Source organism: Carcharodon carcharias, chromosome 13, assembly GCF_017639515.1.
Source record: "Carcharodon carcharias isolate sCarCar2 chromosome 13, sCarCar2.pri, whole genome shotgun sequence".
NCBI lineage: Eukaryota > Metazoa > Chordata > Chondrichthyes > Lamniformes > Lamnidae > Carcharodon > Carcharodon carcharias.
Genome location: NC_054479.1, coordinates 26492438 through 26507263, shown reverse-complemented (window position 1 = coordinate 26507263; position 14826 = coordinate 26492438). Strand labels below are relative to the sequence as shown.

The 14826-nt window shown below is 43.3% G+C and overlaps 1 protein-coding gene across 1 annotated transcript in view; it reads left to right on the top strand.

Moving 5' to 3' along the window:
• The window catches only part of scarf2 (scavenger receptor class F, member 2), a 99929-nt gene extending 85559 nt beyond the window's left edge, over positions 1 to 14370 (top strand). Inside the window, exons 10-11 of the mRNA XM_041203288.1 lie at positions 6131 to 6283; positions 11868 to 14370. Coding sequence (XP_041059222.1) covers positions 6131 to 6283; positions 11868 to 13111 — 1397 coding nt within the window. The 3' untranslated portion in view covers positions 13112 to 14370. The remainder of the gene's footprint in view (positions 1 to 6130; positions 6284 to 11867) is intronic.
• Positions 14371 to 14826: the final 456 nt, after the last annotated feature.

Genomic DNA, 14826 nt, shown 5'->3' with positions numbered 1-14826 from the left:
AGACTAAAGTTATTCATGGTTTTAGAGCAATAAAGGTGATGTGTAGTTAGGTTGCAGATCAGCCATGATCTCTTTGAATGGTAGAACAGGTTCAAGGGGATAAACAGCCTGCTCTTGTTCTTAGCAGTTAGTTTGGACTGATTTTCAGGCAGTGGAAGATATCTGAATGGGCCAAGTCCCAACACATGCCTTATTCCAACTGAAGTTTCTAAAAAGTGTCCCAAAAATTTAGCAGACCAGCCTGATGCTAAGTTAGTATGCACTGTATCTATTATACATCTGGAAAATGAGCATGACACATACAAAGTTCTACCTCACTGACTTCTGCCAACCTGGTACTTTATACTGCTCACCAGGTGTCAGAGTGGTTTGTCCGGCCCTATACCTCAGAATGGGCTGCTCACTGCTGCTTTCAAGAACTTCCCTGCAAGCTTTTGCTCCTAATCTAAACTCCCTGAAGGTATTCCCTTTGTCCTGGCATTGGCAAGACTGAAGACATTGGGTGCAAAATTGGGCTCAGTAACACGCATTGTTTGGATGCTATGAATGTCACACTTCTGCCACAAATCACACTGGGTGCCATCTTGTTGAGAGCCACGGCCACATTCACAGCCATTGGCAATGCGGTCCTTGTCCTGCTGACATTGCTAACATGCACTGGAGCATACAGAGCAGGCAGTTCATGACATCAGTCAGCATACAATGCTAATTTGACACCAACAGGAGGTCAACATCCTTGCTTAACCTTACACTGCTGGACACACGTTTAGCAGCAGGAAGAATCCCAGTGATCCATCCCCCACCTTCCCACCATCACACCAGTGCTATTTAAAGGGATCATCCAGTACTTTCAGGTTAGTTGCTAGTTCATTTATTCTGGTATTGTTTGAATTTTACAAATATTTGGAGCTTTCCGTTGTTCTTTCAATTTGTACAAGTCTACAGGGAGTGGTGAGGCAGCTGTTGAAGGACTTTTTGCTGCGCAAAGGCTTCTACGCAAAACAGTTGGACATACTAGTGGGCATTCTCCTTGGAATACATGTGACTGGTGGAATGCGGCCATGTGGAACTGAATAAGCTGCTACAAGAGGGAAGAGGAGAGGTCTCTAAGCAGGAGGCCATCCTCGCCAAGAGAGCTCAGGGAGAAATTGTCCTTTTTTTTCTTATTCATTTACGGGATGTGGGCTTTGCTGGCTGGGCCAGCATTTATTGCCCATCCCTGGTTGCCCTTGAGGAGGTGGTGGTGAGCTGCCTTCTTGAACCGCTGCAGTCCATGTGCTGTAGGTACATCCACAGTGCTGTTAGGTGATCCAGCGACAGCAAAGGAATGGTGATATCTTTCCAAGTCAGGATGGTGAGTGACTTGGAGAGAATTTCCAGGTGGTGGTATTTCCATCTGTCTGCTGCCATTGCCCTGCTAGATGGTAGTGGTCGTGGGTTTGTAAGGTGCTGTCTAAGGAGCCTTGGTGAATTCCTGCTGTGCATCTTGTAGATGGTACACGGTGGTGGAGGGAATGAATGTTTGTGGATGTGGTGCCAATCAAGCGGACTACTTTGTCCTGAATAGTGTCCAGCTTCTTCAGTGTTGTGGGAGCTGCACTCATCCAGGCAAGTGGGGAGCATTCCATTACACTCCTGACTTGTGCTTTGTAGATGGTGGGCAGGCTTTGGGGAGTCAGGAGGTGAGTTACTCATTGCACGATTCCTAGCCTCTGACCTGCTCTTGTAGCCAGAGTATTGATATGGCTTGTCCAATTCAGTTTCTGGTCAATGGTAACCACCAGAGAGGACTAACTACATTTTATTGTCTCTTGTTAGAGACCAGCAAGACAGAGTGAACACTTGGCTTTGCTAGGATTGCAGGCTTCACCATTAAGCAGGTTGCCATCACTATCCAGGTGCCCCATGCAAACTCTGCCATACACCAGAATTGAAAGGGATTCCACTCTCTCAATACCCAGCTGGTGTTTGACGAAAAGCAGTGAATCACAAAGGTCATGCCTGATATCCTGGCATCAATCATGATGCTGTCATTCTATGACAGTACACTCTACCAGCTGCATTTGACCCACCATGGCAAAACAAAGTGTGGCTAGTGTGACACAACTATTCTTTGACAACATGGCTCATGGTGCCAATGTGCCACCCATGCACTTGTGCTCAGTATGCATATAATGAAAGCCATGCTGTCACAAGAAATGTAATACAGCAGATCATTGACATGCTGAAACAATACTTCTGCTGCTTGGAGCACTCTGGAGGACCTCTGCAGTACTCGGCAGAGCATGTGCCAAGCTTTGTCATGATCAAGTGCATGATACAGAATCTCATCATCATGAAGAAACTGCCCTTGCCACCAGTTACACAGCAACCAGCAAGCTGAAGACCAGGACCATGAGGAGAGAAAAGGGAGGAGGTAACTCATCCTTTTTACCAAGACTGCCTATTAAAAATTAATTTGAGTGTGATGCCAGTAACCACAACCTCAGTTTTCTATTACAAGGTTGACACACTGCTTACATTTCAATCAGTAAGCAAGAATTAGTCATGCTTGGCGACCCTCATGCCCGTCTGACTGCCTCTGTGAGTCTGGGAGTCCGTAAGCAGGCATTTGTGTTCAGTTGTTAAAACTGGCACCTTACTTTCAATAAATTTTGACATGTGCTCCTGTCCCCATGGCAACCAGGTCCCATGGGCTTGTCTCAGGGCAGATTTTGTTTGAGATCACATGTCTCTCTACACTACTTCATTTTACTTGAATTAAACGGGACAGTTTAAAACATAACCATCTTATAAGGTCCCGCATTTGAAACAATATTTCGTTTTTAAACATGCCTTTTTGAACCTTTGTGTCTGGAGAGTTTACTTGTTAAGTCTCCTGATTGGACCACAAACAGGCGTAATTAGCAGAAACTCGCCATCCTTGTTCATTCAGCCTTGGGGCATGACCATTTTATTAGGCGAGTCCAGCTTTACCTGAGCCTTTTATGGTGGTTTTGCCAATTGTGGGCAAATTATGTTCATTAAAACCTGCACAAAGTAGTGCAAAATACTAGCCATTTTATTTAAAGATGTTATATAAAAGAAAGTTGTTTGTTTTATTAGTATAAAAACTCCACTATGCCATGTCTTAGGCTAAAACTACCAAGCAGATCTTTTAAATAACAAATGGATGAGTGAACAGAAACAATGGGCAGGATTTAATTAACCCAATGTGGGTCTCGCCCACCGGCTGGTGAACCAGTGGGGGAACTCTGTCAGTTGCATGGGGGAGGCCCAATGGTACTAAGGGAACTTCAGACACTTAAGTAGCCATTGTCAGGCCCTCCGCAAGATTCAAGATCGCAGCAGCAGATGTCCCACCCACCAAAAGCTGCCAGCCAATCAGAGGCCAGTAGCTCTTCATTGCCATCAGTGTCACTGGGAGTGGTGGCAGCTGCCAGCAATGCATCCACCAGAGGCCCAGGAACACCAAGGTACCCCGGACCAAAGGTGAATGAGGGCAGGATGGGGATTTGGGGTGGGTGTCATGGGAGGGGGGCAGGGTGGTTGGAGGCAAGGGCAGGTGGTTGGTGTTCAGCAGCCACACCCCTCCCAATTCCGAACCCCTCAATGATGCACAGCATACCTGATAACGAGTGACCGCGCTCCCCCCCAACCTCCTTGTTGGACAAGGTTTACTGGTCCTTCAGGAGGCACAGGAAAGCTGTGCAGCTCCCATTTAATGCCTGAGCCACCACTTCATTATGGTGGGCTCAGGGCCACTGAATTGCAATGCGCTCAGAAATAATGCATAATCAATCGGCCTATTAATAATCCTACTCGCTGGGTATTCCATTTAGATGTGAGGGGCTGCATCAAATTCCAACCCCGCCTACCCAACCCCCCACAAAGTTCCCTGATTATTAACATTTATGTGAAAAATTGCTTTTCCGATAGTTTCAGATGGAATGCTCCTATGAAAGGCTAATTAATACTTGTTAAAAATAGCTGGGACAAAGCAAACTGAGATATATGTTTCTTAATCTCAAAAATGACATTCAATCAAACATATATATTAAAAAAGAGCCACAAGATGTTTATATTTGTATCCCTAATACACTTGAGCCAGAGAACAATGTCTAGTTGTGCATCAAAATAAGATGGCAAAGCTGACAGAAATAAATAAAAACCAATACAGTGATATTTGTTTCACTTTTATCTGTTACTCACCTGGTCTATTTTCATATGCTTTAGGCAAGATCAGAAAGACAGGTAATTTCCCAGAATATAGCAGCTACTTTGAGAGTGATATGTCTCTTAAAGGAACAGCTTTTCAAGTAATATGAGGCAATGCTGAGTAAAGACTCATGAACAATGGATAAAATTACTCTATTTTTGTCACAGACCCAACAACAATGACTTGTATTTATATAATGACTTTAACATAGAAAAATGTTCCTAGGCATGTCACAGGGGCGTGTTCAGACATAAATGATACTAAGTCAAAGATGTTGGTACTAGGAAGGTTGACCAAAAGATTGCTTACAGAATTACCTAGAAACTGCAGCGCAAAAAGGGGTAATTTTAGTCAACTGGTCTATGCTGACATTTACACACTGCATGTGTCCCCTCCTATCCCTCTTTATCTGACACTATCCATCTTTCAAGAGATAGTTTTCGGGATGACATTAAAGGAGAAGAGAGTGGAGGGAGACAATGTACCCAAAACAGGACTGGTCTTCACTTACGTAACCCCGAAACTGGTCTTCACAAACTTAGTCACCAATATTTCAGGGAATCTTCAGCTTAATATGAACTGGGTCCCCAGCATTGACTTTATTCCTGTGTCTGGTCCATCATTAGTCATTCTGAAGCTTCTGTTAGAATGTGCTAACAGAGAGTCAGTGCTTGGCTTCATCTCAGCAGCCTGGCAGTTTGCCTGAAATATTATTTTCTTTCCTGCATCAGTTGCTGTGTATTAAAGAGGTAGATGTGGAGGCCACGATTAGCACAGATCAGCCATAATCACCCACAGCTGCTACTGCAGCTAATGAAATAACCACATCAAAGCTGAACACCACTCAAACCCCAAAGGTTAGGAATTCTTCACATGTTTCTGAGGCATCACCATGGTATTACATCCATGTTAGTAAACAGTTTAGTTAGCATCCCGCTACTTCACAATGCGAAACGCCTTTTAGTTAGTCAGCATGAGGATGGCACAAAGTATATGAGGCTCTGCAGGAACTAAAGTCTGGAAAGGCTGGGGCAAGGGATGGTGGAATTGATCCTACTCATGCACCATGCTGTCAGAGAGATCATTTTAAAGTGACTTTTATGTGGAGCAGGAGCAGTCATTAAACCTGGTGCTAATGCCAATTCACATGTCAACAACATTTTACCCTCAGTCAAGAGCCATTATCCACCACAGGAGGGAACATCAGGAATGGCAGACACCGAAATAGCATAATCAAAATAGGAGGCAGAAGTCTCATCTGATAGTCACAGAGCAAAGGGTTTTCATAATAATATGATATAGCCTTCCACTTTGTCACTGAGTGACCTATTGAACTGCTGGATGTTGTACTTCACAATGGATGAATGAAGGATAGTACTGCAGCCAATCTCCACCCAGGCTTATATTTATTTATAGAGTGAAACATTACAAACACACACCTCCTAATTAAACCATGCCTCATGTGTCTCTTTATACATGCACTAGCCCTAATTAATGCTCTTCACCTCAATATGATTAAATACAGTTGATTAATACAATAATATTCTGTGAGACTGCACTAGGTTCCATGGGCAAGATGATCATCAAAGTTTGCAAAATATGAATGAGCATAGATAAATAGAGTAAACCTGGAAAGTAAGCCAAGGAATATACTTTGAAAAGAGATCTTAGGAGCAACATTAAACAAAGTGTGTGAAATATTTGGAATAATCCTCCAGACAGGATAGTTGGAGTTAAGATATGTAGAATGTTTACGATAGTGTAGGGTTTAGTTCTGGGTGTGAGTAAATAATGCTCTAGGCTGTTACATTGCAGACACATCACTGAATGTCAATTGGGTGATTGTCACATACAGATGTTTCTTTAGGCTGGATTTGCCTACTCGCTTTGCTAATCTTGTGCTTCTTTTAGTGGCCCACCATGACATGGAAAACACCTTAAACTGCAGCTTCATTGAGCCGCCATCTATGATGGATCAGCCATCCCCATCTTGGTCTTCCCATGGCTCTTTTTCTTCTTTTGATACAGCAGATGATGGTCCCGTATACTGCGTACCTCACGAGGGTGAGTACAAATTAGGTGGCTGCATATAGTCATACGACTCCAGTTTATATTTGTCCTTCTCTATTTCTAAGGTAAAAAATTGTGCAGTTGAATGAATTCGTAAGATCATAGAATGGTTACAGAAGGAGGCTATTTGGCCTATCATGGCTGTGCTGGCCCATTGAAGGAGCAATTTGCTTATTGCCACTCTCCTGCCTATTCCCTGTAGCCCTACAAATATTTCCTTTTCAGATAATGATCCAATTCCCTTTTGAAATCCTCAATTGAACCTACCTCTACCACACTTTCAAGCAGTGCATTCCAGATCCTAACCACTCGCTGTATGAAACAGTTTTTCCTCATGCTACCATTGCTTCTTTTGCCAATTAGCTTAAATCTGTGCCCTCTGGATCTCGATCCTTCCACCAATGGGAACAATTTTTCCCCATCTGCTCTGTCCAGACTCGTCATGTTTATCTCGATCAAATCTGCTGTCAACCTTCTCTTCTCTGAAGAGAACAGTCGCAACTTCTCCAAGCTATTCACGTAATGGAAGTTCATCATCCCTGGAACCATTCTAGTAAATCTTTTCTGCACCCTCTCCTTTTTTTATTCATTGGCAGGATGTGGGCATCACTGGCTAGGCCAGCATTTATTGCCCATCCCTAACTGCCCTTGTTCAGAGGGCAATTTTAAGAGTCAACCACATTTCTGTGTATCTGGAGTCATATGTAGGCCAGACCAGGTGAGGACAGCAGATTTCCTTCTCTAAAGAACATTAAAGCCTGGTGCCCAGAACTGATCCCAAACCCAGTTGAGGAAGTGCTCGCCCTGCCGTTACCTCATGGAGTAAATTGCCATATTTAAACAGCACCCCGACAATCTTTCAACCTTCCCCAGACAGTCTCTTAAACATGCCCCTCAGTCTTTCACCCATATCCTCTGGTCCTTACCATTCCCCCATCCCCCCAGTCTTCCCTCCATCTGGAAGGGGAATGTGATTCTGGCTTTTAATGACCATTCATGAGATGCTAATGAATTCAATTGGGGTCTCCAACATTGCTCATCAGGAAACTCGACCTGCCTTTAACCCACCTTGAAAATTGGGAGAACAAAATTACAAACTATTTTTCTGCCATCAGGAAACTGATTTTTTGACTCATGCCACATTCATTGCCCCTGCCCACCACAATTCCTGCTGCTGGGAGTGGAAGATTCCACCCTATGTCTCTATTGACAAAGTCCTGAATGCCGTATGCTTCATTAACCACCCTCTCAGCCTGTCCTGCCAAATATGATTTATGCAATATACACTCAGATCCCTCTGCTCTCGTGCCCCCTTTAGAATTGTACCCTTTATTTTATATTGTCTCTCGGCAATCTTCCTACCAGAATGACTTTTGATATCACTTCACATTTCTCTGCCTTAAATTTCATCTGCCGCTTGTCAGTCCATTCCACCAACCTATCTAAATCCTTTTGCAGTTCTACTCTATCCTCCTCACAAATCAGAATATTTTCAAGTTTGATATTGTTTATAAATTTTGAAATTATGCTCTGTACACCAAGGTCTAGATCATTAATATATATCAGGAAGAGCAGGTGTCCCAACACCGACCCTGCGGAACTCCACTATGAACCTTCTTCCAGTCTAAAAAATAATCATTCACCTCTTTTATTCCTGCCACTCATGTTGCTACTGTCCCTTTTATTCCATGAGCTCTAACTTTGCTCACAAGTCTGTTGTGTGGCACTTAATCAAATGTCTTTTCCAGGTCCACACACAGCACATTATTGACATTACCCTCATCAACCCTCTCTGTTATTTCATCAAAAAACTCAAGCAAGTTAGTGAAACACGATTTGCCCTTAAAAAATCATACTGGCTTTCCTTAATTAACCAGCATTTGCACAAGTGACTATTAATTTTGTCCCGAGTTATTGTTTCTGGAAACTTCCCAATCACCAAGGTTAAACTGACAGGCCTTTAGTTGCTGGGCTTATATTCACATCCTTTTTGAACAAGGGTGTAACATTTGCAATTCTCCAGTCCTCTGGCAGCAGTCTAAGAAAGATTGGAAAATTATGGCCAGTGCCTCTACAATTTCCACTCCTACTACCTTCAGTATTCCTGAATGCATCTCATCCGCTCCTGGTGCCTTAGCAACTTTAAGTACAGACAGCTTACCCAACACCTCCTCTTTCAATTTTAAATTCTTCATGTATCTGAATTACCTCCTCTTTCACAATGGCCTGGGCAGCACCTTCTGCTTTAATACAAACTTGATACAACAGATGCTCATTTCATTCCAAAGGCTCCCTGCCTCCATGCGTAAATCCTCTTTTTGGTCCTTAATCGGCCCCACGCCTCCTCTTAACAGCCTTTTACTATTTATATACCTGTGGAAGACTTTTGGAATCCCTCTTATGTTAACTGCCAGTCCCTTTTCAAACTCTTCCTTTGTTTCTCTTCTTTGCTTTAACAATTCCTTTCCGAACCTTCGATATTCAGCCTGATTCTCAATTGTATTATTGGCATGACATCTGTCATAAGCATACGTTTTCTGCTTCATAAGTTTTACTTCTTTTGTCATCCAGGGAGCTCTGGATTTGGTTGCCCAATCTTTGCCCTTTGTGGAAATATACTTTGACTGTACCTAAACTGTCTCCTTTTTAATGGCACCCATTGTTCAATTACCATTTTGCCTGCCAACCTTTGATTCCAATTTATCTGGCCCAGATTCATTCTTACCCCATTGAAGCTGGCTTTCCCCCAGTTAATTATTCTTACTCTGGATTGCACCTTGTCTTTTTTCATTGTCAACCTAAACCTTATGATACAATGATCACCAACCCCTAAATGTTCCCCTACTGACACTTGGTCCTCCTGGCCCACCTCATTCCCAATTGGGACAGTGAAGATCCTTATTATCAATTGAGCTAAGAGTAGGTGGTCATTAGAACCATAGAACCATCGAAAATTACAGCACAGAAGGAGGCCATTTGGCCCATCTTGTCCATATCAGCCCGAGGACACCCAGGTGCCCTTCCTAATCCGACCTTCCTGCACCTGGCCCATAGCCCTGCAGTTTACAGCACTTTAGGTGCAAATCCAGGTACTTTTTAAAAGAGTTTAAAGTTTCTGCCTCTACCACCAACTTGGGCAGCGAATTCCAGACACCCACTACCCTCTGCATAAAAAAGTGCTTCTTCATGTCCCCCCTACATCTTCTGCCACCTATCTTGAATCTATGTGCCCTGGTTCTAGAATTCTCCATCAAGGGAAACAATTTTATCCTGTCCACTCTATCTATTCCCCTCATAATTTTGTACACCTCAATCAAGTCACCTCTCAGCCTTCTTTGTTCTAAGGAAAATAACCCCAACCTATCCAATCTCTCTTCATAGCTACAGTTTTCTAACCCTGGCAGCATTCTTGTAAACCTCCTCTGCACTCTCTCCGGAGCTATTACATCCTTCCTGTAATGTGGTGACCAGAACTGCACACTGTACTCCAGTTGTGGCCTCACCAGTGTTTTATACAATTCCAACATTATATCCTTTCTTTTATATTCTATATCTCTGCCAATGAAGGAGAGCATTCCACATGCCTTCTTTACATGCTTGCCTACATGAACTGCTGCCTTCAGGGACCTGTGTACTTGTACACCGATATCTCTCACTTCATCTCCCCCTCTTAATATATTCCCATTTATTGTGTAATCCCTGTTTGACCTCCCTAAATGTATAACCTCATACTTCTCTATGTTAAAATCCACCTGCCACTTTACCACCCACTCCACCAACCCATTGTTACTTATCATGGAGGATAAGGATTACTTATTGCCATTTATATTCAGAGTAGAGGTCCTTGTTACAAATTGAGTAGCAAACATGTAATTTTATTGCCAATGGATAATAGCAGTTTTTCTGTCTGATCAGATGGAGGTACAGACATATATTTCTTATTTCCTTTTCAAAGTGAGGAATTTATATAAACATTTTATGGGGATTGGGGTTGTTTGAAGATTTTTCGGTCAATATTGAGAAACCTTCCTCTCTATTTGTTGACCTCTATTGCTAGGAGTAACACTACTTCTTTGGGACAAAAACAGAATTACCTGGAAAAACTCAGCAGGTCTGGCAGCATCGGCGGAGAAGAAAAGAGTTGACGTTTCGAGTCCTCATGACCCTTCGACAGAACTTGAGTTCGAGTCCAGGAAAGAGCTGAAATATAAGCTGGTTTAAGGTGTGTGTGTGGGGGGCGGAGAGATAGAGAGACAGAGAGGTGGGGGGGAGGTGTGGTTGTAGGGACAAACAAGCAGTGATAGAAGCAGATCATCAAAAGATGTCAACGACAATAGTACAATAGAACACATAGGTGTTAAAGTTAAAGTTGGTGATATTATCTAAACGAATGTGCTAATTAAGAATGGATGGTAGGGCACTCAAGGTATAGCTCTAGTGGGGTTTTTTTTATAATGGAAATAGGTGGGAAAAGGAAAATCTTTATAATTTATTGGAAAAAAAAAGGAAGGGGGAAACAGAAAGGGGGTGGGGATGGGGGAGGGAGCTCACGACCTAAAGTTGTTGAATTCAATATTCAGTCCGGAAGGCTGTAAAGTCCCTAGTCGGAAGATGAGGTGTTGTTCCTCCAGTTTGCGTTGGGCTTCACTGGAACAATGCAGCAAGCCAAGGACAGACATATGGGCAAGAGAGCAGGGTGGAGTGTTAAAATGGCAAGCGACAGGGAGGTTTGGGTCATTCTTGCGGACATTGCAGAACACCTGCGGTCTGTCCGCAAGAATGACCCAAACCTCCCTGTCGCTTGCCATTTTAACACTCCACCCTGCTCTCTTGCCCATATGTCTGTCCTTGGCTTGCTGCATTGTTCCAGTGAAGCCCAACACAAACTGGAGGAACAACACCTCATCTTCCGACTAGGGACTTTACAGTCTTCCGGACTGAATATTGAATTCAACAACTTTAGGTCGTGAGCTCCCTCCCCCATCCCCACCCCCTTTCTGTTTCCCCCTTCCTTTTTTCTTTCCAATAAATTATAAAGATTTTCCTTTTCCCACCTATTTCCATTATAAAAAAACCCCACTAGAGCTATACCTTGAGTGCCCTACCATCCATTCTTAATTAGCACATTCGTTTAGATAATATCACCAACTTTAACTTTAACACCTATGTGTTCTATTGTACTATTGTCGTTGACATCTTTTGATGATCTGCTTCTATCACTGCTTATTTGTCCCTACAACCACACCTCCCCCCCACCTCTCTGTCTCTCTATCTCTCCGCCCCCCACACACACACCTTAAACCAGCTTATATTTCAGCTCTTTCCTGGACTCGAACTCAAGTTCTGTCAAAGGGTCATGAGGACTCGAAACGTCAACTCTTTTCTTCTCCGCCGATGCTGCCAGACCTGCTGAGTTTTTCCAGGTAATTCTGTTTTTGTTTTGGATTTCCAGCATCCGCAGTTTTTTTGTTTTTATTTTTTTACTACTTCTTTGGGGTTTTGGTATGTCATGGCTGGTTTCTACAGTGTGGTGCTGTTGACTGTGCAAACATTCTCACACTAAGGTTTGGTTTTACAGAGAGTGTTCTGGAGAACAGTGTCCGGGAGAGGGTGAACCTGGTGGAAAAACTAGCTCCCCCAATCAGTGAAGAGGATGCTGGGGAGTACACATGTCTGAAAGGTGACCCCAATGATACGCTCTTACTTAAATTATCAGACAGTGAAGCCTCTAGTAATGGCTCAGGCTCGACCAGTGGGGCTGTGTATGCAAAAGTAGCACGACTGTCCAAGCAGTCCAAAGATAGCGACATCAGTGTGAACACCAACAGCAGCAAAAACACAAACGCTAGTGGCAAGCACCCTTCACCTGAGAGGACCAAGCCTCCCCCACCTGACCCTTCAACCAAGCCCAAGTTATCTTGGATTCACGGCAAGTTCAACACTAGTCAATCAAGTGCTTCATCAGCCACAAGATCACCATCACTGGATAAAGCAGCCAATCAAGTGGAGAGTCATCACAGGACAACCAGTAGCAGAAGGAGGAATCTAAGTGAGTCCTCTGCTGGGATTTATGGTAAGCAAGATGAGAAGAGGAGCTCCACAGAGGTAAAACTGAGACACAAAGACAAAGGACTCAACCGGGCAAGGGAGCATACTCCAAATGACACAAGTTGTGGAAGTAAAATGCAGAAAAATAAAGCAAGTCCTGAACAGATGCAAAATCTCAATGGCGCTGTCCAAAATGCTTTGAAAAGAATTGGTACTTTTCCAGATGATAAGAAGGGAGCAGAAGTTAAAGAATCGCCAAGAAGTCCACCACATGCAAAGGGTAGGCCAGAGGTTATTCACCCCCAGCTACCCTCAGAGACAGCTATTATGTTGGCTCAACTCAAAGAAAAGACTCAGAATAAATCAGAGGTTAACATGAGGCAAAATGGGCTGATTTCACCTCAACAACAGAGGGAAAAGCCCACGCCACCTCAGAAAGCAAAGCGCTCATTTGGTGCGAATAATCAGAAGCTAAATAAAGCTGTCATTCCAACATCAACCAGTCTTCAAAAAATGATAAATCCTTCTCCGGAACACCAGGAAACAACAGCAGGCAATGACAGAAGCTCAACTCTGGAGGACAGGCAAAGCTACAACTACCAGGAGCAGGATGGAATGAACTGTACTCAGGCCAAACAGGAAATAGGTGACCAGACACCCAAAAGGACACCAATCAAAAAACCACCAAGGAAGCGCGGCAAGGAAGCAACTTTAGACTCACACCCTAAAACGGCTGTGATGCCACCTCAGGTGATGGCCTTTAAGGAGTCGTAACCAAAAAATGTTTTCTGCTTCTGTTCACCTCACTAAGCTTCACACAAAAAAAAAAACGGGCAGAGAGGCACTTGTAAGCCTCTTGTAAAAATCAAGGAACAGCACAGCCATTGTTGTGTCTCAGAGCTGCAGCCTATCCACCAAACATGGAGCAAAATAGAAATGATTGACTTTTTAACATAATATATTCATGCGTGTTTCTTAACTTCACTTATCCCTTCCTGATGGTTCAACATGGCCAAAAGTGCCTAAATGCATTAAATGTTGGATTGGTACTGCCTTGACAGATGACCAAAAGTAATGCCTCCTTTCCCTTGATCTTGCAAGTGCCTGTGACTGGTGATCAATAATGGTACAGAGAGCCTCTGGCATTTCCACTATTTTTGGAGATAAGTTTCTTTCTATGGACTTTAGAATCCGAGTTTTTGTGACGTTATATATTTCCATAAAATTTGCATAAGCAAAGCTTTCTCTAAAAAGGAAAACGTCAATTCCTTGCCATTTTCTGTTATTTTATTCAGTAACAAACTGCTGGCTTTTGTATTTTATTCTTGTTCAGTTCTCCTGATGTCTTTGTGACTGAGCAAAGACATGGTAAAAGACCAAAGGTGCCACCTTCGTGCCTCTTTAAAATGTGTGCAACTAGCTCAGTGCTGCACGCACTGCACTCGTTTCGACCCAGGCACTTTGCCTGTGAAACATGGCAGAGAGTAGCAGCAGCAGCAGGAGAACTATCAACTATCATGGCAGTGAAGGACCCAATTTTGGCGGGAAAAGATGTTTGGACTAATTTGGAGTGGGGGAGAAAGGCCCTGGAAATAGGGCCTAGGGACCAGAGTTAGTTGTCGCAGAAAGGGCCAGTTTAGATTATAAAGTTCATCGTATTAACAGAACACTGGAGCACAGAGACTGGAGTCTACAGTGAGGTAGTCAGCAGCCACAGTACAAGTGTATTAGCATTCTGTGACAGCTCGCAAGCATAGTTTTAGTCTCTCGAGTACTTTTGACATATTTACAGTGTTACATGCTACATGAGACACTAGGTAAAATTCTGCCAGCTCGCCATCTTTGAATAACTGGCAGGGAAGAGCCTTAACTGGCTCGGGTTACTGTGCAGCTGCCAGTACACTGGGACTTCTGACTCCTGGAGCACTGTGTCCCAGCTGCCTTCCATATGCAATCATTTTTGTAAAATATTTTTTTATTTCAAGTTTTATTAAAAATGTCAAATAAAAAGAATAAAACATTTTCTTTCTTCAGACATCTCCTGGTTGTTTTTATTTCTTCTCTCAACGAGATATTGGGTGGATGGTATTCTGCTCAATGTAGAAATGCCAAGGGTCAGACTCCAGGAATGTGAGGGAGTTGGAGGCCCGGGTTGGGGTGGGTGGAATGTGAGGAAGGAACTGCAATAGCATCTTCTCAGTAAGTAAGTTGAGAAATGAGGCCCCAGTACATCACTGTCCTTTGCATTGGCTCCAGTCCTGTGTTAAGCTGTTTACACAGGGTGATTTGTTGTGAGTCAGGGGTTCACACAGAAAACTTGAAAGGGGTTTGAATGGATGTTGAGGGAGCTGGAAAATTTGGGCCTGGCATCAAATTTGTCACACTCATTGTTACATCGAAGCACTTATTTTGTGTGCTCTCCCCCTCTCATGGAATAAACATATTTAGCAGAGATCAACCAATGAATGCTTTGCTATTGGAGGGGGTTC